Source organism: Petromyzon marinus, chromosome 9 (assembly GCF_048934315.1).
Source record: "Petromyzon marinus isolate PM22_M1 ecotype Great Lakes invasive population chromosome 9, UKy_Petmar_22M1.pri1.0, whole genome shotgun sequence".
Classification (NCBI taxonomy): Eukaryota; Metazoa; Chordata; class Hyperoartia; order Petromyzontiformes; family Petromyzontidae; genus Petromyzon; species Petromyzon marinus.
The window spans coordinates 11,995,173-12,016,636 of NC_133675.1; the positions used below are offsets into that span (position 1 = coordinate 11,995,173).

The 21,464-nt window shown below is 42.0% G+C and overlaps 1 protein-coding gene across 1 annotated transcript; it reads left to right on the forward strand.

Moving 5' to 3' along the window:
* The first annotated feature begins 12,262 nt into the window (after positions 1-12,262).
* On the forward strand, positions 12,263-19,974 carry SPON2 (spondin 2). The gene is made up of 6 exons (XM_032950429.2): positions 12,263-12,391; positions 13,448-13,690; positions 15,057-15,298; positions 16,856-17,047; positions 17,556-17,715; positions 18,881-19,974. Exons 2-6 carry the CDS (start codon positions 13,480-13,482, stop codon positions 19,063-19,065), a joined length of 990 nt encoding a protein of 329 aa, XP_032806320.1. The 5' UTR covers positions 12,263-12,391; positions 13,448-13,479; the 3' UTR covers positions 19,066-19,974.
* Positions 19,975-21,464: the final 1,490 nt, after the last annotated feature.

Genomic DNA, 21,464 nt, shown 5'->3' on the forward strand with positions numbered 1-21,464 from the left:
CTCACGACATTTTGACTGCAACACAAGCAATCATCATCAGGTGTGAAAACCACAGCAAGCAAATTTATTGTTTCCCTTCTACGTGACTTTACCGAAAGAACCAAGAATATGAATCCCTGCAGTCACGAAAGCTTTAAATCAAAATCTAATATTCTTTAAGGTCCTTCCATTGGCATGGGGGAGTGTGATATTCACGTTTTCATATATTGTTAATTAACAGATATGTGTGGATTTCTGCCACCTCCATGTGCTTGTTATATAAGTTTGGATTTTTTTTTTATGGTTGACCTGCGAAACAGATTTACTTTTCAAACAATCCGTTGTAACATAACAGAGCATAGACAATACACAGACACCACAACTGGAAGCACGACCAGAGTACACATAGACTACACAGTCCACCGATCTTTAGAACAAACGATAATTCGCTTGCAGAGTGATATAACGACACAATAAGCATCCTTCAATTGTGGCGTATTAAGGTGTTATGCACATAAATGTGTGTATTACCTGATGAAGTTAGTCACACGACCACGTATCGTGTGTCTATCTGAGGGACTTGCAAGAGGTGGCCCCAGACAATGAATACCTTATAGAGATGATGGCTACCTGTGTACCTGCAACTGTGAACTGCACAGGTATATGTGCCAAGTTGTCATTATTTTAAAAAGCCACATTAGTCTTAAAACAATAAATCTTGCTTCTGTGTCGACACTCAGAGACAATCCATTTCATGTGTTGTTTGCAAATAACAAATTGTGTTACTACGGTGACTATGCTTAAACGAACTAATGAAACATTAAATAACTCTGTTGCTAAGTTGTTTCCAATGCCTCAATAAATGTTTTGAATATTGAAAGCAGCTTGAACGTGGCACAGTCTTAAACTGGAAGGTTTGAAAGTTGTAAATCTTGATCAGGCAATGATGGAATGTTGGGTGGAGTGGTAGCACAGTGGTTATAGTACTGTGCTAGCAAGCTGGCAACCTGAGTTGAGTGGTAAGTAGTGTGTAGTGTCTGAACCAGTCCTGGATACTCCGACTCCAACCAATTACCACAGCATAGTGAAGCATGGGAAGGCCTTTGTCCGGCATTGGATTTACAAAGGGCTGTACATTATTATCATCATAAGAAGGTAACGAACTAATGAAACCTTGAGAGTGTATTGTTGATCTTTTGGCATTGAGAGTGTATTGTTGATCTTTTTTTTAAGAGCTTTGTAGAACGCTGCTGACGGTGGTTGTTTTTTTGTGAGATAACTGAACGTGAATGAAATCGACCATAATATAGTGAAATGGTATTGAGTTAATTTATTTTGTACGGGTTTTTCAACTGTCCTCGGCCACAAATTTACAATGAGTTTTACCTCATGCAAGTTCAATGAAAATGCAAAGACATACATGTTAAATGGTAGATTGGTTTACATTACTGTTAGAGGCACAGAAAGGAGGGTAAGTTTTTGATAAATTAGATCATATAAATGATTTTTTGTATGCTTCAATGAACAGAATAAAGGATTCAAAGCGTATTAACTGACAATCTTAACACTGACCATCCCTACCATGTGTCTCTTATTTGATATTTGACTCCGACTGTTATGCCACTGATTTCAACGTCTCGTGACTTAAACACAAGCCTTTAAACATTAAAAAAAAATGTTACGCTGCAAATGTTATGAACTATGCACACCTTTTCTGTTATGCCCAAGTCTTACTGAATTTTATGAAATAACCATCACTAACATATTGTTTCCTTGCACTCATTCAATACATTTGATAAGTCTATAGGCTGTTTTATGATTCTAGAAGCATGGATGGTGTCAGTACAGTAATCCATGAGCACTATCATTAGTTCCAAATAGAATAGAGGTAGGCCGTAACAGTAGTGGGTTTATTGGTAAATGGGGGCAATTGATGCAAGACCGTTACAAACAATTGATTTATTATCACAGTCCACATGTTTTAGCTCAGTGCCCGCTTCATCTTTTGCGACTGAAGTTACCATTGTTTCGTGATAAACCTGGCATTTTGAACTATCCATTGCTTTTAACTGTATTCACTGCCATCCCTGTAACCCAAAATCCATCTGAACTTTGGGCACCTTGCGGGCCTCCCATTGAGTTATATCCATTGCTGAAAACACTCTTAGGTATAGATGGACACATTTCACCAATGCAACACTTCCTCATCTGGTCCTTTGTGGCTCACATAAGGGGGTTCTTTAATTTTTTCTTAGAATTGTTTGGCATAGCATTTGTATATTTTCATTCTTACGTTACATGCAGTAGCTACCCTAGCTTTTGTTAATGTCCTCCACAGGAGTGAGCGCTACATCTTGCCAGGATATGAACAGTGTTTTTGGTTCTTGTTCAGCTCACCTGCACTCGCACATGTAAAATGCATTCGCATTGTGAACGAAAGGAAAATAAGGATAATGTATTTCTCATGAAAGGGCCACTGGGGGCTCAGATTACTTTACTACAATGAGACAATTTGTCCTTGAAGGAATTGAGTTGTCATCAGAATAGATCTTTCGTCTTTTAAAGTATAACCTAATAAGTAGTGTTCAACCACTCCTTTTGTCATAATGTTTGCGTGTGCATGTACAACGATTGTTAACACGTAAACATCGAAACACAAATGTTACGTGAAGCATGGAGATTAAAACATGTGAAATTTACATTCTGGTAATATACACATTTTCACTGCAGCTGATATTTCTCAGTTGTGTGATAGAAAGATAAACATTTGGCCTTTCCATTTTTTATTTTATTTTACCAGGTAAGACCCACTGAGCTGTATAGTTCTTTTTCAGAAGCGACCTGGCCACAAATTATTTATAGGTCAACGATGTGGGTTATCATGTGGACATTTAGAGCAGCCAAATACTCTAAACACATGTTTCTAAATGTGAAGGGAAAAAACTGGAGGACCCAGAAAAAAATACATGTGACTACTGGGAGAACATGTACAGTGAGGGAAAAAAGTATTTGATCCCCTGCTGATTTTGTACGTTTGCCCACTGACAAAGAAATGATCAGTCTATAATTTTAATGGTAGGTTTATTTGAACAGTGAGAGACAGAATAACAACAAAAAAATCCGGAAAAACCCATGTCAAAAATGTTATAAATTGATTTGCATTTTAATGAGGGTAAAAAGTATTTGACCCCTCTGCAAAACATGACTTAGTACTTGGTGGCAAAACCCTTGTTGGCAATCACAGAGGTCAGACGTTTCTTGTAGTTGGCCACCAGGTTTGCACACATCTCAGGAGGGATTTTGTCCCACCCCTGTTTGCAGATCTTCTCCAAGTCATTAAGGTTTCGAGGCTGACGTTTGGCAACTCGAACCTTCAGCTCCCTCCACAGATTTTCTATGGGATTAAGGTCTGGAGACTGGCTAGGCCACTCCAGGACCTTAATGTGCTTCTTCTTGAGCCACTCCTTTGTTGCCTTGGCCGTGTGTTTTGGGTAATTGTCATGCTGGAATACCCATCCATGACCCATTTGCAATGCCCTGGCTGAGGGAAGGAGGTTCTCACCCAAGATTTGACGGTACATGGCCCGTCCATCGTTCCTTTGATGCGGTGAAGTTGTCCTGTCCCCTTAGCAGAAAAACACCCCCAAAGCATAATGTTTCCACCTCCATGTTTGACGGTGGGGATGGTGTTCTTGGGGTCATAGGCAGCATTTCTCCTCCAAACACGGCGAGTTGAGTTGATGCCAAAGAGCTCCATTTGGTTTCATCTGACCACCACACTTTCACCCAGTTGTCCTCTGAATCATTCAGATGTTCATTGGCAAACTTCAGACGGGCATGTATATGTGCTTTCTTGAGCAGGGGGACTTTGCGGGCGCTGCAGGATTTCAGTCCTTCACGGCGTAGTGTGTTACCAATTGTTTTCTTGGTGACTATGGTCCCAGCTGACTTGAGATCATTGACAAGACCCTCCCGTGTAGTTCTGGGCTGATTCCTCACCGTTCTCATGATCATTGCAACTCCACGAGGTGAGATCTTGCATGGAGCCCCATGCCGAGGGAGATTGACAGTTCTTTTGTGTTTCTTCCATTTGCGAATAATCGCACCAACTGTTGTCACCTTCTCACCAAGCTGCTTGACAATGGTCTTGTAGCCCATTCCAGCCTTGTGTAGGTCTACAATCTTGTCCCTGACATCCTTGGAGAGCTCTTTGGTCTTGGCCATGGTGGAGAGTTTGGAATCTGATTGATTGATTGTTTCTGTGGACAGGTGTCTTTTATACAGGTAACAAGCTGAGATTAGGAGCACTCCCTTTAAGAGTGTGCTCCTAATTTCAGCTCGTTACCTGTATAAAAGACACCTGGGAGCCAGAAATCTTTCTGATTGAGAGGGGGTCATATACTTATTTCCCTCATTAAAATGCTAACCAATTTATAACATTTTTGACATGCGTTTTTCCGGATTTTCTTGTTGTTATTTTGTCTCTCACTGTTCAAATAAACCTACCATTAAAATTATAGACTGATCATTTTTTTGTAAGTGGGCAAACGTACAAAATCAGCAGGAGATCAAATACTTTTTTCACTCACTGTACATTCCACAAATACAGGCGTCATGGTCGGGATTGAACCCACGGCCTCCTGTATACTAGGCGAGGCAGATAACATCTCGCTTGAGCTTAAAAGTACATATTCATGTATCTGCGTATGGCTTTCATGATCTATTGCTGTCATTTCTGTCTGGTCTGCCAGTCAGTAGGAGAGTTTAGAGGTCAAGCAGAATTACCTAATTTATATGCATTTCAGAATCTGGAAAGCATTCCTTACCCTTTACCTTTTGCAAAGTTTGTATGTATGTATATTGAACTTCTTTCACACCGCACGTAGCTGACGGTGGCAATTGTTACGTGTCAAAGAATGCAGTCACTATTTTTGGCATATTTTCTCATGTCTGGTGGCCTGGGAGGATACCATTGTAATTTATTCTGCTTTAAAATTATTCCTGTCCTTTTCACAATTTGATGTATTAGGCTTGATTTGATAATAGGTATGCTGGTATACAGCATTTACAGAGCGGTTGCATTAGGGATATTGAGTCTGCACAAAGGAAAAATAATACGTTTTTGTCTTCATGGATAACTCTCAAATTTAGGCCATGACATAGCTTACACATTAGTTTACTGTGCTATGACATGCCTATGATATCCATGTCGTACAAGACTTTAATGGCATCTTCTGACTTTAATCCTGGGCTCAGAAGAATCATGATTGTGTGATCACTAAACAAAGTGTCACTTTTAATACCGTTGTATAGTTTTTTATACTATATATATTTTTATCAGTTACACTATTATATTTCTTTCATTATGTGCTGAACATTTCTTCCAAGATGTGAAACATTACGTAAAATATATTTCAAATACCCTTTACTTATATGTGAAAAACATGCACATTTTCTAGTAAATTATGTACGTACTTAGTATACAATGTTTGATTAATTGAAATAACTTAATCCTTTGTGGTCAAATTGTTCTTGGCACGAGCAGAAATCTCAAAGAATTGCAGCCATATGTGAACTGAAATAAAGAGCTCATTTCACGAAATTGAGTAATCGCAGTTTTTATGCAGAGTTTCCCAAGGAATGTAGGGAAACACAAAACAGTGTCATGTTTGCTGTATAGGGGTAATAAAAGGTTGTTTGTGTGTTCCACAGGAAAGCTAAAATTACCTTTAATATAAGTGCCTTTCCCCCCACAGGCATGGACAAATTATATCTTTGGCAGGTCTAACTATTTCCCAATTTAGATGCGGATGTTTCTCTTGCATCGAATGTATTTATTCGCCTAAAAAAATAAACAATTATAAATTAGACTTTTTTAAAATAAGTGTGGGTTGTGGAAGGTTAACATGTATCTCAGGATGTTTTCAGTAACAAAAATTAGCAGTTGCTAAATAATTATGCTGTAAAAGTAATAACAACGTTAGCATATGATGTGGTTGAGTGGTAATAAAGTCGTTAGCGCACCGTGCTATGAACCCAGTAACCTAAGTTCGATTCCTGGCCTTGGCTAACATTAGTGGGGAGTGATATCTGAACTGGTCCGGGCCCTCTCGACTTCAACTCACACTGACAAGCATTGCGAAGTAAATAATAGGTTTTGATTTAAAGCTTTCGTGACTGCAGGGATTCATATTCTTGGTTCTTTCGGTAAAGTCACGTCGAAGGGAAACAATAAAATAATAAAAATATAAAACAATAACATTCTAACATTGTTTCCCTTCTACGTGACTTTACCGAAAGAACCAAGAATAATAATAATAGGGTTTACCCTTTCTGGCAATAAAACAGGTGTTAAGATGTTAAAACACGAAACTGAAACCTTTTGCAAAGAACCATGTCTGCATTAACCACATGTGAACCTTATGGCAGGACCCCGGGGTCCCATAAGCCCCCAGCTCTCGCATAAACATTATATTATAAGGTAAACAAAAACAATACTCTTTTTCACCAATGGGTTTGAAGGATGGTGGCAAGTGTTGTCTTGTTAAACTATACTTGTTAAACTATGCCTTTAAAACGGAAAACTACTTACCTGCAGTACCTCTATTTAAATACACTATCGAAAAAAGAATTGACACCCCTCTGTCAATCATCGTGTTTCTCAGTGTGGATTTATGAACACACTTTGTAAACAGTACATGAAATAGAACGCGTTTTCAATGCGCCGTTCATATTGTAACAAGCGTGTATACCAATGTTACTCCACAGAGTAGTGGGTCGCCGCTCCTCTTATCCGCATTGATACGAGTGGTATGTGGGGACTATGGCTTAACCGCAAAAAAAAACTATCTGCACAGATGCATACAGACAAGAGAAGTATTATCAAACAGGAGGAATTAACGGTGCAACGCATCTCATCTGTTAAATATCTGCAGGTAATCGGATTGTCATCGATTGATTCTGGCTGCAGACATTGGTAGGTCACAAATAATAATGAAGATAAGTTGAGCAGTTTCACTGTATTATGCAAGCCGTTATGACGAATAAAGGACTTAAGTCGTGTAGGCAGTTTGAGCAGCTTTGGATAAGACTTACTATGATCCTGCCCATACCCGAGCATGGAGTGGATCCGCTTGTTCAGCTCTTCTGCGTATTCGTCCTCGCCGCTGCGCTTGGACACAACGTGACAACAGAACGATCCGCGCCAGGTGGGTCGCGTAGTTTATGTGCGCGGTGGGACGGAGTCGATAAAAAAATAATCATTCATTAAGATTTTGACTTCCGTTTATGCGGGACCCCGGGGTCCCGCCACAAGGTTCATTATACTTTTGGTGAACATGCAAAAAAAAAACATGTTCTGGTAGTATATGCATTGTCTCTGGGAGGTCCCATGATGTAGCTGCTCGCCTCGAGCTCCCGATGCCCTGATAGTGGCATTGTTTTTGTGCTGTTCGCCTTTTAGCGTCCTCTGGTCTAATACTGTTTGAGACCAGGGTCTAAAAAAATCTGTCTCTGGTGTGGACCAATCAGTTTCAAACACAACGCATATACTACCAGAGCATGTTTTTTGTTTGCATGTTCACCAAAAGTATATGTGGTTAATTCAGACATGATTCCTTCAGTTCGGTTTAAGTTCTTAACATGATGGTGTAGTATGGTTAAACAACCTCTATAACTGACATGGTATGGGAAGGCCTTCATATAGCAGTGGCTTGTAATGGATTATACATTACAATTTTGACAATTTCATTGTTACTAAATTGATGACGTTTATGGCATATGTAATATTGGAGTAATTTTTTGACAAATCTGAACTTCATAATGAAAAGCAATGTGTCTAAGAAAAAAACGTTTTTTATTGAGTGAATATTACCTGCTATGACGTGGATCAAGAACTTTCACGTTGACAAAGAAAAGGGAACACAATCTGAAAGATGCACAAAGAACCATAGAAAGAGATGCATCCTTGGAATTGAATCGAGAAACAGAAAGATGAACACATGGATTACATAACTTACAATAGTTAGCGATCATATTAACCGTGACGAGAAGTAAGAGGTGATGACTGTGGTCCATACTAACGATGGAGTGACATCCAAAGGCGTGAATATGCCGACGAGGACGTCTATAGCACTAAAACGTGGCAATGAGATCAGCTTGTATGCGGGAGCTAGCTTGAGGAAGGCTTCATCTAGCAGTGCATTGGTCATGGTTGATGATGATGATGATGATCGTGTTGAACCTGTTTGTATTATTTATGACATTTTAGTTTTGATGGGTAGAAGGGACAACGTTACAAGGAAGGAATGTTTGTCAGAGCTGTATCCAATGGGTTGGCATTTTTACAAAGCCGTTATAATTATTGTGACTCTACTTTAAGTAAAAGCAGTGCAAGTATTAAGGCCATATTGGATGTAAAATGGCTTGCTAATACAAAACAGGCACCATGTAATTATTTTTTGGAACTTGCCACAAATGATTGTGCCAACATTTTCACCTAAACCCATGTATATTTGTGTATGTTTTATGTATTCATCTATATTTTGTCTTGAAAGAGCTGCAACCCATTTTAAAACGAAATATACTTACACACTCTAGTACGGCTGCTGAAACTGATTCTTCAAATATTTTTCTTTTAGAATTCTGTCCTACTTCACTCATGTAAATTACAGCATAATTTACTATTTACAATGGCCGCATTCCACTTTCATATGATACGATGCAAAACAATAGTTTGTAAAACAATCCAGAAGCTGAGACCCATGACAATTTAACCTATGTGGCCAAGTACCAGCAGCAATAGAAATCTGTCGAATTAAATGCAATGTATTATTAGTAGTAGAGAATACGTAAAGAGTTGTGTTATATTTAAATAAATCAGGCATGCATAGTCCTACCAGAAACGAAATCATGAAAGACAGAACGTGTTTACAGTAATTCAAATTAAATGTACTATAAAATGTTTTTTTGAAGGGTGCGCTGTGACCTGGCAACGGATCTGTCCTTCCAAGGCTTTCCTTGTTGAGCTTCTCTGGATTAGACACAAGGCAGCAGAGCAAAAGCTGTGCCTGTTTCAGCAGTCGCTGACATCCGTGGTAAACTATTTTGATGATGGTTTTACAGCTCTGTGGAGGAGCACGAAAACATGTATTTGTACTCTATAGTAGTTTACCTCTGATGTGTTTTCAGTTTGTACCGAGCATTGTTCGGTGTGATATGCAACGTTATCACCATGTCCTGGGAGCTTCTTCAGTTCCAACGGGGTTGACATTTTACAATCCAGTTCCTGAAGAAGCTCCCAGAATATGGAAATAAACTCTCAGCACGTGCAGAAAAATGTCGAGCATCATGTCTAGAAATACGTGTTTTCTCCAGTGTTAAACACAGTTCCACCACTTTGTACAGTTTTATTTTATGAAGTAGTATTGCATTTTTTCATGCAATAAAAAATATATTTTGCACTGGTATGGCATAGCACGAGGTGGGGGAGCAGTTGTGCTGTAGTTAGTGCACCGTACTATAAACATGGCCACTGGTTAAATCAATGGCGAGTGAAATCTGAACCAGTCCTGGGCAGCCTCTCCTTTACCAAGCCACACTCACCAGGATAATGCACGGTCAAAATATCCCCGATGAATGACAGGAATGTATATTATTTTTAAATTTCATAGAATAGAACAATATGTGCGGTCTCATGGCATTCATTGTTTGCATTGCCAACTTGACTGTTGAGCACATGTTTAGGTCAAATGTCATACAAGTTTCGAGCACCTGATCTGTCGGTGGCATGATTCACGATCAGAAAGGACGTAAACAGAATGGGGGGGGGGGGCCTTTAAATTTTAAATCAATTAGACAAATATATACGTGGTACTGTTTTCGTGGAAAAATTACTGCAAAGGTCACAAAAGCAGCACCTTTCCAGGGGAAGCTGTAGCGGATGTAGGAAATCTGCAGGGTGTATTACCGGTGTCTATGTTTATGGAACATGTGCCATGGAATGCAATTAACCTATTTACAATTAAGCCTTTCTTTTGCCACTTTTTACACATTTGCTGCACGTGATTTAAACGCACGAGAAAAAACGAATAGCAATAATTCTATTTTAATCAGAAAGAAAGGAACGGGCATTAGTGCAGCTGTCAGTTTAATTGATCGCAGAGGTGATTGCAGTAGTTAAATAGTTATAGCACTCCGGCTATTAATTTAGTTACTTATTTTGCCCCGATTTCTTCTGAACATCTGGAACAGTTTGGGCGGCTTGTGCGCGGCGTGGGGAGGGAGGGATTGGAGAAGTTGGGAGGTTTTAGTTGAAAGTTGAGGCTGAGTGGGAAAGGGATGTAGGGAGTATACAGTTGAGGTTTGCATGTGGTTAGAGTAGATGGGGTAGAGATGATTTTTATTGAGGGATAGGTGCAAGGTGAGTCCGGTTAGTTGTTAAAAAAAAACACATTTTTGTCATGGCAGAATGCTTACAAACAAGTTCATGACGTCTCAATGACAATTTGTTCACATAAATAGGCAAAGTGCTTTCAAATACTGTATAGCACATATTTCAAATATATGGAAAAGAATGTCGTTAATATTTATACAATGTGTAGAATTCCTTTGGCTCGTAAATGTCAATAGTATGGGTGGAATAATCCATTAACTTATCAATTATTACGTTCACGCCAATGCGTCAAATCGCATTTGTCAGTCAGTATTTTAGGTGTCTGTTTTAATGGGTTCATGTCACCTCTGCAACCACTAGAGGTGCTACCATTCAATAGCTCTCTGGTGTGTTCTGCCACCGTGACATCATCCCGCACCCGTTGTCTCTCTAACATAGAGGACCTCATCCGACACCGCCGTCTTGGCCTATCCGGGCACGTAGCTCATCTTCGAGCAGACGGTTCCGGCTTAGCTCGGCCCTTTTGGGGTCGAGTGTTGAAATCAGATCCGGAGCAAACGCCCAAAGGGTCGTGGTCTCGCCCAAGAGGACGCCCACGGTGAACTTGATGCTCACGGATCGTCGCGCTCGATGTGGACCGTGCCTATCCAGGAGGCCCGGCTAGAGGCGATGGATAGCGCCACCTGGAGGAAGACTAGAAATAATCCAGTGATGGCTTAGCGACTCCTACTACGGATGTGTTTTTGGGTTGTGTTGCATGTTGTTCGACATGATGTTCGATGTTTCGCTCCATATCCTCGGAGCTTCTTCAAGAACTGAACATTTAGTTCCTCCAGGAACGGGAGTAAACTGGAGAAAAACTAGCAAATATTAAAAAATAAGTTCCTGATGGAACTGAATATTCAGTTCCTGAAGAAGTTCTCAGCATGTGGAGAGAAAAAAAACAGAGATCCAAACAGCACAACCGTGAAAATCGATGCAGATGTGCTACCATAAAATTGTATGATAATGCTGCAAGTGACTTAGTACATGTTGTGAAATTCTGTAAGGTGTACATTGTGTAATGGGTATATGTGTAGGATTAGTGAAGATGGGCAGGCCACGTATAGGAATTTGAGTGGAATACATACAGTATCCAGTTTCCAGCCCTTTTTCAATCCAATGCTAGCTGAAGGTCTGTCATTTCAGTTATTGGTGCTGTTTGACTTCACTTCCTAACACTGTGCCGCATGTCGGTTAACAAAGGAGGCTGTAGGGGAGCGTAGAATTGGTTCAAACATCAACTGCCACTGATTCTAGCTATGACCGGGCATCAAACTCGGGTTTCTAGGTTCAGAGGGCAGTCGGCAAACCCGATCTCGTCAAGGAGCATAAAGCACCACGTGAGCTCCGGTCATCATCACAGCGGCGTTTGGCTCGCCATCGAACAAAGACGCTCAATGCGTCGCGCGCTTTCAGATGCGCTTCTGCGGCCGTCTGGAACACTCTTCCTTCCGATATTAAGAAGCCACTGGAACTATGCAATTTGAAATAATCTAGATTGACAAACTCATTTATTTAGAGCTGCTTTTCGTGTTTATAGTTTGTCGTCCTAACCCCCCCCCCCCTCTCCCACGCACCTCCAATCAGCACGGTTGGCTACGTACGGGGCGAAAGAAGTCCAACGTACGTAACGTAACCATTGCACCGCCAGTCCTTTCAGGAGGGGGTGGGTAGTTGATGGACACAAAGAGGTGAAGTACAAAATGAGTTGTTTTAGCGAGAGAGAGAGAGAGTCGGTGGAGGACGACTCGTGAGAGGGGCTGGAAGGGGCGCTGGGTGGGTGGAGGCTAACGGTGGATTTTGGCTCGGGGAATTGTGTTTTTTGGGGGAGGAGCGCGTTGAGCGCCGTAATTTGTTCCCAGGAGACGAGGCTCTGCCAAATCGTGGGGTATAAATTGCACGAAAGCTGCGCGAGACGGAGCGCTCCACACCTCGCTCAGCCAAAATCACCCATCGCCTCCCCATCCCTCCAAACAGGTAACCCGATGGCTGCACACGCGGGCACTTTCAAGCGGTTGACTGTTTTCTACGTTTGATAGGTATATATATAGAAAAAAAAATATCCAACACCACATGTTGCAATGTGTTATAGTTTAAGTATTAACGGAAAATGTGTGTTAATCTAATCGTGTATGGCTTACTAAAGTGAATTAGCAGTGCATTGAGCTCACTAATTGCAGGACATGGGGAATACTTTGAAAAATGACATTTTTGCTTCATGCTATTTCATTTCGTGTCTGTAGACGACTTGACAGTGCGAGCCACATTTCAGATGCGGTTTTTTTTTGCCCGTTGGATGTTTCCATCCCGTCCGGAGACTTTAAAGCCGTGCATGCACGTGGATGTGGTTGGTGACTAGCCCGAGCGCCAGTGGAATGTGCTGCATTGAAATGTTTCTATTCGCACGGTTCACGACTGTGGTGAAATGCAATTCACGACGAGGGAGTAAGAACAAGGCTCGTGTGTAAACGAGTGGATGCAATTAATCATTCAAGTGCACTACTCAGTGGGTCAGGTTTATATGTTGTTACATTTTATGGGGGAAACTCAAGCTTATTACGGTACAGAAATTAATGTATGTTGTGTATTGAGAACAATATGAACATCCCAAAACAGGCGATTATGCATCGTTAACTTTTTGAAGATACACATGGGGTTTGGCACAGAATTGCAATACATTCAAGTTTCAAGTTTCATTTATTAGGTATAGCCCTGTGAGCCATGCGGCTCTTAAGTCGTGGAGAACGAAAGAATAAATAAATTTCAAACAGCCGATCCCATACAATTACAAGACTTCTGGCTTGTAACGGCACGAGTAATGTACAATGCATTTGTCACTTATGATCGCTCAACAATACCGACATCTATACAATACACAAATTATTCACGCAAAAAAAAAGCAACACAGCTCTCTCAGTCCTGGTGTCGAACACACCGTGACCTGCGTACAACACGAACACAGGCCCACACGCCGTGTCGCAATCGAGACATTTCACTAAAAACAAGGGGATGCCATTGATTGTATCACTGCAGCCCCAAGCCAGAGCCCCGCCACGCCGGCCGGCATGAGATCGCTGCCTCCTGTGGGCGCCGTTTGCGCAGCGCTGGCATGCTGCTGCTGCTGCGTCTGGGGTGCTCCCACCGGCTCTCCGTACAAGTGCTCAGCCGGAGGCCACCCCAAGTACCAGCTGGTGTTCACCGGCCGCTGGAGCCAGACATCCTTCCCCAAGCAGTACCCGCTCTTCCGTCCACCTGCTCAGTGGTCATCTCTTGTGGGTGGGTGAATGCGGGCGGGTTCGTCGTAGATCAACATCGTCGCCACCCGCGCACAGCAGCTGAGATCATTGGCTAAAGAGAGCGGTCATCTTTTGAGGGTAGGAAAAATAAAGTTTATTCTAACGCGTCATGAGTTCGCATGAACTGATAGTCATCAGCATCATCATGATGCTGGTGATTATCATGATAGTGGTCATCGTCATCCATGCGTAACAGCTGAATTCGCTTAGAGAAAATCTAAATCTTAACTTCTTCATGGATTACTGCCTTTCGTGTTTTGACCACGTATGCTTCTTGCTTTTGAATAGGAAGGATTGTCTCCACCAGATTCTCCCCATTCATATGTAAATTCAGATTCAGATAATGTGCACTACACGTGTCTGTGGGGGGGTTGATTAGTATGCATGGGAAAGTTGAAGAGAGAGGAATGAAATGTGAGAATTGGGAGTTGGAGAAAGATCGAAGTAAGGATGGTACAGAGCCCCAGATGAAGGCAAGAGAGTGGTGAGAATGAAAGTACAGTACAGTATTGTGCCTGCATGGTTAAAATAGCAGTTGGGAGGGGGGGGAGATTACCCAAGTTTGCAAAGCTTAAAATCAATAATGCACTCTTGTTTACAAGTTATTTGTATTTGGGATATTCCATGCTATATTTTACCTTTTAGTAGCATTTTTAGAAGTGTGTTATTATATCTGCAGATATCACGTATACACATGTTTATTTCTAGAGGTGTACATATAGGCTTCCATGGTCACTAAATTCTCAAATTGAATCCACTGCAGGATAAAGGCCCCCATGTCAGTCATGGGGGTTGATTGACCATACTTCACCTCACCGATCAATGCAGGTTGGTGCAAATGTGATGACAACATTTTATATGTAGCCTATGAAGAGTAGCTAGCTAATAATCGAAAAAAGAAGTACACCCCTGGCCTAACTCCTCGAGATGAAAATGTAATGATGATGCATTGGTGTAAGGTGGTCATAATATTAAGCCTGTTATAGTCGGCACCACTCGATATGAAGTCAACGGGGGTCATTCTGTGGATAAACAGGTCTCCATCATAGGAATTCAGAATCGTTACCAGTGGCTCAGGACCGCCAACGACGGAGAGCTTCACCAACCACCACCGATAGGCACAAGGAGACGCTTAGATGGTGCCACAATTTTGACACGCAAGAAACCTTGCAAAAGGTGCGGCCGGGCGGCGACTTGCTTACACCGCTGACGGCGGGAAGGGCCTCCCAACATATTGGGGGCCCTCGAGGGAGGCCTCAGAATTCGTTCGTCACGAAAAAAAATACTGCAGTGGAAAATGTTCTCTCTCTCTCTCTTTCCGTGCACCGGTTTCTCTCTCCCCTTAGCGGTGGTGCACGGGCGCCCCTTTCAGATGTGGCGAGCGAGCCGCTTCGCCAGCCCCGGGGTGCGCGAGATGTCGGAGCGCGGCGAGGCGTGGGGCATCATGCGAGAGGTGGATGCGCACGCGCAGGCCCGCACTGCCGCGGCCCGCCCGCCCGCCGTGGCCGGCGTCTTCTCGGCGCCAGCGCTTCCCAACGGAACCGGCCAGAGCTCAACCGAGCTGGAGTTCACCGCCAAGCAGCCCTTGGTGCGTGCGTTATTCTACTGCGTTGTCAGATACCAAGGGGTATAACTACAGGCATCCTCGCAGTGGCTTTTGGTTGGTCATCGAGCAAAGACGGTTACCGGCATCGCCCGCTTGTAGGTGCGCTTCTGCGGCCGTCTGGAATTCTCTTCCTTCCGATATTAAGAGGCCACGAGAGCTATGCACTTTTAAATCTAGATTGAAAACGAATTTCTTTAGAACTGGTTTTGGATTTTGTTTGTTGTCCTTCCCCCACACCACCGGTTAGCACGGTTGGCTACGTACGGTGTGAAATAAGTTCAACATACATATCAATAATGCCTGTGATCAGCAATGCCTGTGGCTCCAATTGGCCTCTAGTTGGCCCCAGTAAGGGCCAAATGATATTTCGAGGCAGTTATTTTGAGAAATGTCTCATTAACACCATTGTCACCAGCCGTGATAAATCCACTGCTGTATAAAGTCCTCGCCAAGCCATTGGCATCCCTCGTGATCCTGCAAAAAGTTTTTTTCTCTGGTAGATTAAATGGCAGCAAGTTATTTATAAACAATTTACGTCTCTGAGCGAGGGATACAAGTGACACCAGAGATATAATGTTTAGCCATAACGTCGCAATAGGTAACATTTTTTTATTATCCAGTTGGATGCAGTTCATAGCAGGATTGTATGCTACTATATCGATTTTCTCTAGATTGCACTTTCATCATTATATCTACATATTTTCATATTTTTAAAGCAAGCTTAAAACTAGTTTATTAATCTTCTTTGGTTCTTTCGGTAAAGTCACGTAGAATGAGAATAAAATAATAAATTGATAAAATCAGGCCTTGATGAAGGCCGCTTGTGTTGTGGCCGAAACGTCGTGAGAATTTTATTGTGTTATTTTATTTTATCAATTTATTATTTTATTCTCATTCTACGTGACTTTACCGAAAGAACCAAAGAAGATTAATCCTTGCAGTCACGAAAGCTTTAAATCGAAATTTAGTTTATTAATATGACAGTCGTGTTTCATAAAAAAAAATACATACCAGCCTGGATTTTTACTACAAAAGATACATGACTATTAGTTGAAAATATTATTTAATATTTTATGAATATAAAACATTTAGTTCAGAAGTCCTTACTTTGATGTTTGTTTTACAAGACACACACCTGATACCGATATTATTCTCTATCAGTGATACCAGTTCCATAATATAGATACAATTACTCGTATGTTATCTATCTTACGGTTATTTTTTTGCAGTATTTACGTTTTGCGTCTTTTCTATTACTTTTCTACGTATTTTGACCAACGAGGCACTGGTGGTGTATTGTTTTTGTCGATCATGGCTGCTTAACGAAGGACCAAAATCCAAAAACCTCAAGCCGCCATCAACAAACAGCACTACTTCACGTGCTATAGTACCGTAATTGAGCAAGGTCATGAGAACTTGGGGCACTTGACTATGGGAGGGAATTCCGAGTCAAATATATGCATGTTGAACTTCTTTTGCACCGTATGTAGCCAACAGCGTTAATCGGAGGTGCGGGTTGTCGGTTTTTCTCCTTCACAGTTGTCGCTGATGGTGCGTCTAGTGCCGAGCCCGGATTGGTTCGTGGGCGTTGATAGCCTGAACCTGTGCGAGGGCGAGCGCTGGAAGGAGAGACTCTCCCTCGACCTTCAGCCGTACGACGCCGGCACGGATAGCGGCTTCACCTTCTCCTCGCCCAACTACGCCACCATTCCCCAGGAGCCCATAACGCAGGCACGCCGGGACCCGACGCACAGCGCGCTTTTGCTGCTTTTCTTTTTCTCCATCTGCAGTGTGGCAGATGTGATTCTCATCATCATCATTACCGTTACCCCGCTGCCATAGACGTCTGTATCCTAATCACCACACTGATCAGCACATGATTACTCTCATAGCCATCGTTGCCATCGTCATCATGGGCAGAATGGAAAGTATGAGGGGGTGCAATGATTAATATACAAAAAATACTAATGCAAACAACATGCATTCGTATGTATGCGGTGTGACGCATGTATAATTAAATTAAGAATGGATATCAATGAATCAACGCATTGTACTGCCCCGAGGAAGCATTTATTGCCACCATTGCCATTCTTACATTTTCTACAATCAATACGAACGCAGCGAAGACTGTGGTGTAATGGGTGCAATGGAGCAATTATACGATAGAAACCAGAGGGCTGAGCTCACACGTCAGCGCGTCGACTAACCGAACAACGTCATGCTATTCTCCATTCTGCAGATGACATCTTCTTCCCCGAGCCATCCAGCAAACTCATTCTACTACCCCAAGCTGAAACAACTTCCCCCGTTGGCACGACTTGTCCTCACTCGCATGGGCAAGAGGCCACACTCCTCCAAGAAGGCGCCACCCAAGGGCAATGACATAGAGCAGCTGACAGGTGGGCAAAGGCACAGGGGAGGTTACAACACACACACACAGACTCCACCACGTGCCTGGCCTTGGGAACTCGACCGTGTCCTCCACGTGTATAAGTGGGGGCAATAATTATACGGTTGGAGACAAACTGGCCGAATCCCCTGCGTGAGAAGCGTGCTGCATTCTCGAGCGCAATTCTTTTCGCAATCTAACACTGTACGTGCATTAAATAATTTGTAATAATTCAGTGTAATTAAGTTAGTCTGCTGTATATTTAAAATTAGGATGTATGATATTCGGTAAGTGATCATCTTAGACGATGATTGTGACGTGTTATGTGTGAATAAATAAATCATTGAAATATTTTTTGTTAGACTCGTGATAATCCTGAAATCTAAACCATCATGATAATATATACCCACAGTGTATGTTACTTTATACTGCTAGACTGAGGTCAAAGTATACAGTACTGTAGTAAAAAAAAATCATTGTAATCCTTTCACTTCATCAAGCATGTGGAGAATTCTGAGGGGCTATTTAATATACTACGCTATTAAAAGCTATTCATTTTTATTGCGGTCGTAATGAAACGTCTCAGAGCGCAGATCCCCCTATGGGCAGCTGTGCCTGTGTGGCACAAGGTGACTCAACACCTGATTCGGTGATGGACATTAGTCAGCCAGTAGGGGTGGGGGATGATTCCGAGATGAGTAATTTGTGGGTTATATTTAAAATTATTACAAATCTGAACTGAGATTGATATTGTAAAAATTGACAATGTGTTTTTTTGTTATGGGGTCGGGGGGGGGGGAACTGGGAGAACTTGGAGGAAACTCATGCGGAATAGGGGGAGAACATATGGACTCTACAGAGAAAGGTGCCCGAGTTTGGGAATCGAACCCAGGCCTTTCCTGACACCCTGACGCTAATTTGGTAACTCGGCAAAATGAAGTAAAAAAAGATTAATGCTTCTCAACCAGCATCTGGGGTTTACATCAAACCCTGGGGTTAATTTCACCCGGGCTTGTTGGCTCAGTGATCCGGAATTTAAAAAAAAAGTCCTCTCCCAGGCCCACCTTGGCTGTGGTTTACGAGCCACGCACCTACCCCCGTCCTACCGGGGAGTTCAGCAACTATTCACGTGAAAAAGTCAAATCCCCATTCACAGCCGTGACCGTGCCTTGCAGAGACACCTTTGGACTGTGAGGTGGCCAAATGGTCACCCTGGGGGCTCTGCTCCGTGGATACGTGCGGGCAGCCCGGAGTGAAACGGCGGACGCGTTACATACGAGTGAAGCCAGCCAACCAAGGCGCGCCGTGTCCCGAGCTGGAGGAAGAGACGGAGTGCTTCGCTCCCAATTGCGCTGTCTAGCGAGACACGGAGTGGGGGGGTGTGGGGGAGGGAGTCTGAGTGAGAGAGATAGAGCGAAAGAATGCGAGCTGAGCGAGGTAAAGTGTGGATGGGAGTATGAAAGAGCGAAAGTACGATTGAGATAATGGAGTTTTAATGATCAGAGAACAAAATAAGAAAACTAAGACTGAAATTTTTGTTTTGATTTTAGTGAAATAAAATAAAATGACATTTAGAGAGCACTGAATACAATAATATCACAGTGTGTAAAAGGTTTACAGCAAGTGGCAAGGATTAAGATGACATTGGGATTTATCCATTGAGGACCCCAGTGACCTGTGTTTGATTCACAGCTGCAGGTTTGTTGTAAAGATTGACAATGAGTTGTCATATCTGAACCGGTCCTGGGCCTCCCCTCTTCACCAACCAGTACAAACTAGCTTCATGATATAGCGTACGATCAAACAACACCCATAACGTGTTTTTTTACAGCAATGGACGGCTGACAATGGACTAAATTACTGTATATATTTAAAAATATTCATCCATGGCATGTATGATACCAGTTGAAGTATATGAACACTGTAAAAATAAAAATTTCACATGAACTCAATTAGAACACTCATGTGGCTCATAAAACATGAAGTATATAACGATATGTCTTTAAAAGGGTCGAATGCCTTGTCACTGTAGACCAAAATAAGCTGTAAACCGCACTCAGTATATTGAGGATAGAGTTGTGTAGATAGGAGTTATGTGTCCATAATTTTCCCCCTAAAAAAGCGCAATTGACCAAGGTAAAATCGCCACACGTAATAGTCCACAACTATCATGTGCTCCAAAGGTAACGGGGAAAAAGGAGTTAATCGATGGTGCACATTGCCTCGTAAATGTGGCACCTTTTAAATTAAACACGGCGAGGTGACAAAACTTGGGTGTCTCGTGTGTTATTTTGATATGAACACAGCACAGTATTACTTCGCGAAATTGTGAGAGATGGTGGCAGAGTGGAGAGGCCTTCAACCTGCAGTGTGAAGGAATGACACAAATGCACACGTTTTCTCATTGAAAATAGGCAAATTTCAAAATATCACTGTCCTGGTCACAAAAGCAAATTTTGTGGGGAATAATAGCCATTTTCTGTACTTTTGAGGCATAAGCAATTGGAAAATAACAATTACTACTCAGGAACAAAAAAAATGTTTGTGTTCACATTATAACCATTGCTACAGTCTACATTATAGACTGCCAATACGCTCACCAAGCTTAAAAACCAGGCTACAGTCTACATTATAGACTGCCAGTACACTCACCAAGCTTAAAAAACAGGCTAGAGTCTACATTATAGACTGCCAGTACACTCACCGAGGTTAAGAACCAGGCTACAGTCTACATTATAGACTGTCAGTACACTCACCAAACTTAATAACAAGGCTACAGTCTACATTATTGGTTTTTGTTGAAAAAAAATAGCTTTATTTGTATTAATATTATTTTTCTATCTAAGTGACTTTACCGAAAGAACCAAATAATATGAATTCCTGCAGTCACGAAAGTGTTAAGTCAAAATTTAAAATACAATTACTTTACTATGCAAGTTAAGATTTGTGTTTGAATCTTTACGTATTTTTTATTTATTTATGGCCCCTTTATAACATATGCTACAGGCCCCACGCCAGCTTAATCCGGTACTGGTTAAAAGGAATTACAGTATCTGTTTTCTTCCACTTTAGCGAAAACTCCTTTGTAAGTCAGCACTGACCTTCCGGGTATTGATGAAAGTGGAGGGAATGCAGATATTTGCGGTCAGAAGTTCTCAGCTTTGATGTTCTGCAGTGACTGCCGTTTGAAAGTGACTGCTGTTGCAAAAGTGGAAACGTTTACAAATGTGCAACGATCAACTGGAAGACATGATATACATATTGCTTTAATTTCACCGCTGGATGAATCATCATGAATGCTTCCCAATGCCATGTTGGTAACGGGGGTTTGTTCACACTTCGATATCTTCAGTGCTGATTGGTTAGGAGCTACTTATGCAGGATAAAAGGTTTAAAAGGTCTCTGTGCAGGCTTTCATTGTCTTGCTCACACCAGAGTGCTTCTCTAGAGGGCATTGTGGCCTTCATCTTCCACGCCGGCCAGACGCTTTGGAACTGTCGGACTACCCATACTTTCATAATAAAGGTTTTTGGGTTAGATCGCGTTTATTTATAAATGTGTCGTAACCCTCCACCACCCGACACGGCCAATCAGCAAAAAAAGTGTCACGTTGACAAAAGACAAATAATTCACTACTTCAGCCCACCGGTGTGTTGAAGAGTTAATCCACATTTACAGTTTGAGTACGACGTTTCGCTGGTAAATACTTCCAGCATCATCAAGCAATTCGCCAGAATGGTAAAGCCCTCGCTTGCTCCC

Bases quoted from the DNA above. Each gene is read 5' to 3' on its own strand.
- SPON2 (XM_032950429.2), top strand. From the start codon at position 13,480: ATGAGATCGCTGCCTCCTGTGGGCGCCGTTTGCGCAGCGCTGGCATGC. The intron at 13,691-15,056 runs GTGGGTGAATGC...CTCTCCCCTTAG, and splicing joins TCAGTGGTCATCTCTTGTGG to CGGTGGTGCACGGGCGCCCC. The intron at 17,716-18,880 runs GTGGGCAAAGGC...CGTGCCTTGCAG, and splicing joins TGACATAGAGCAGCTGACAG to AGACACCTTTGGACTGTGAG.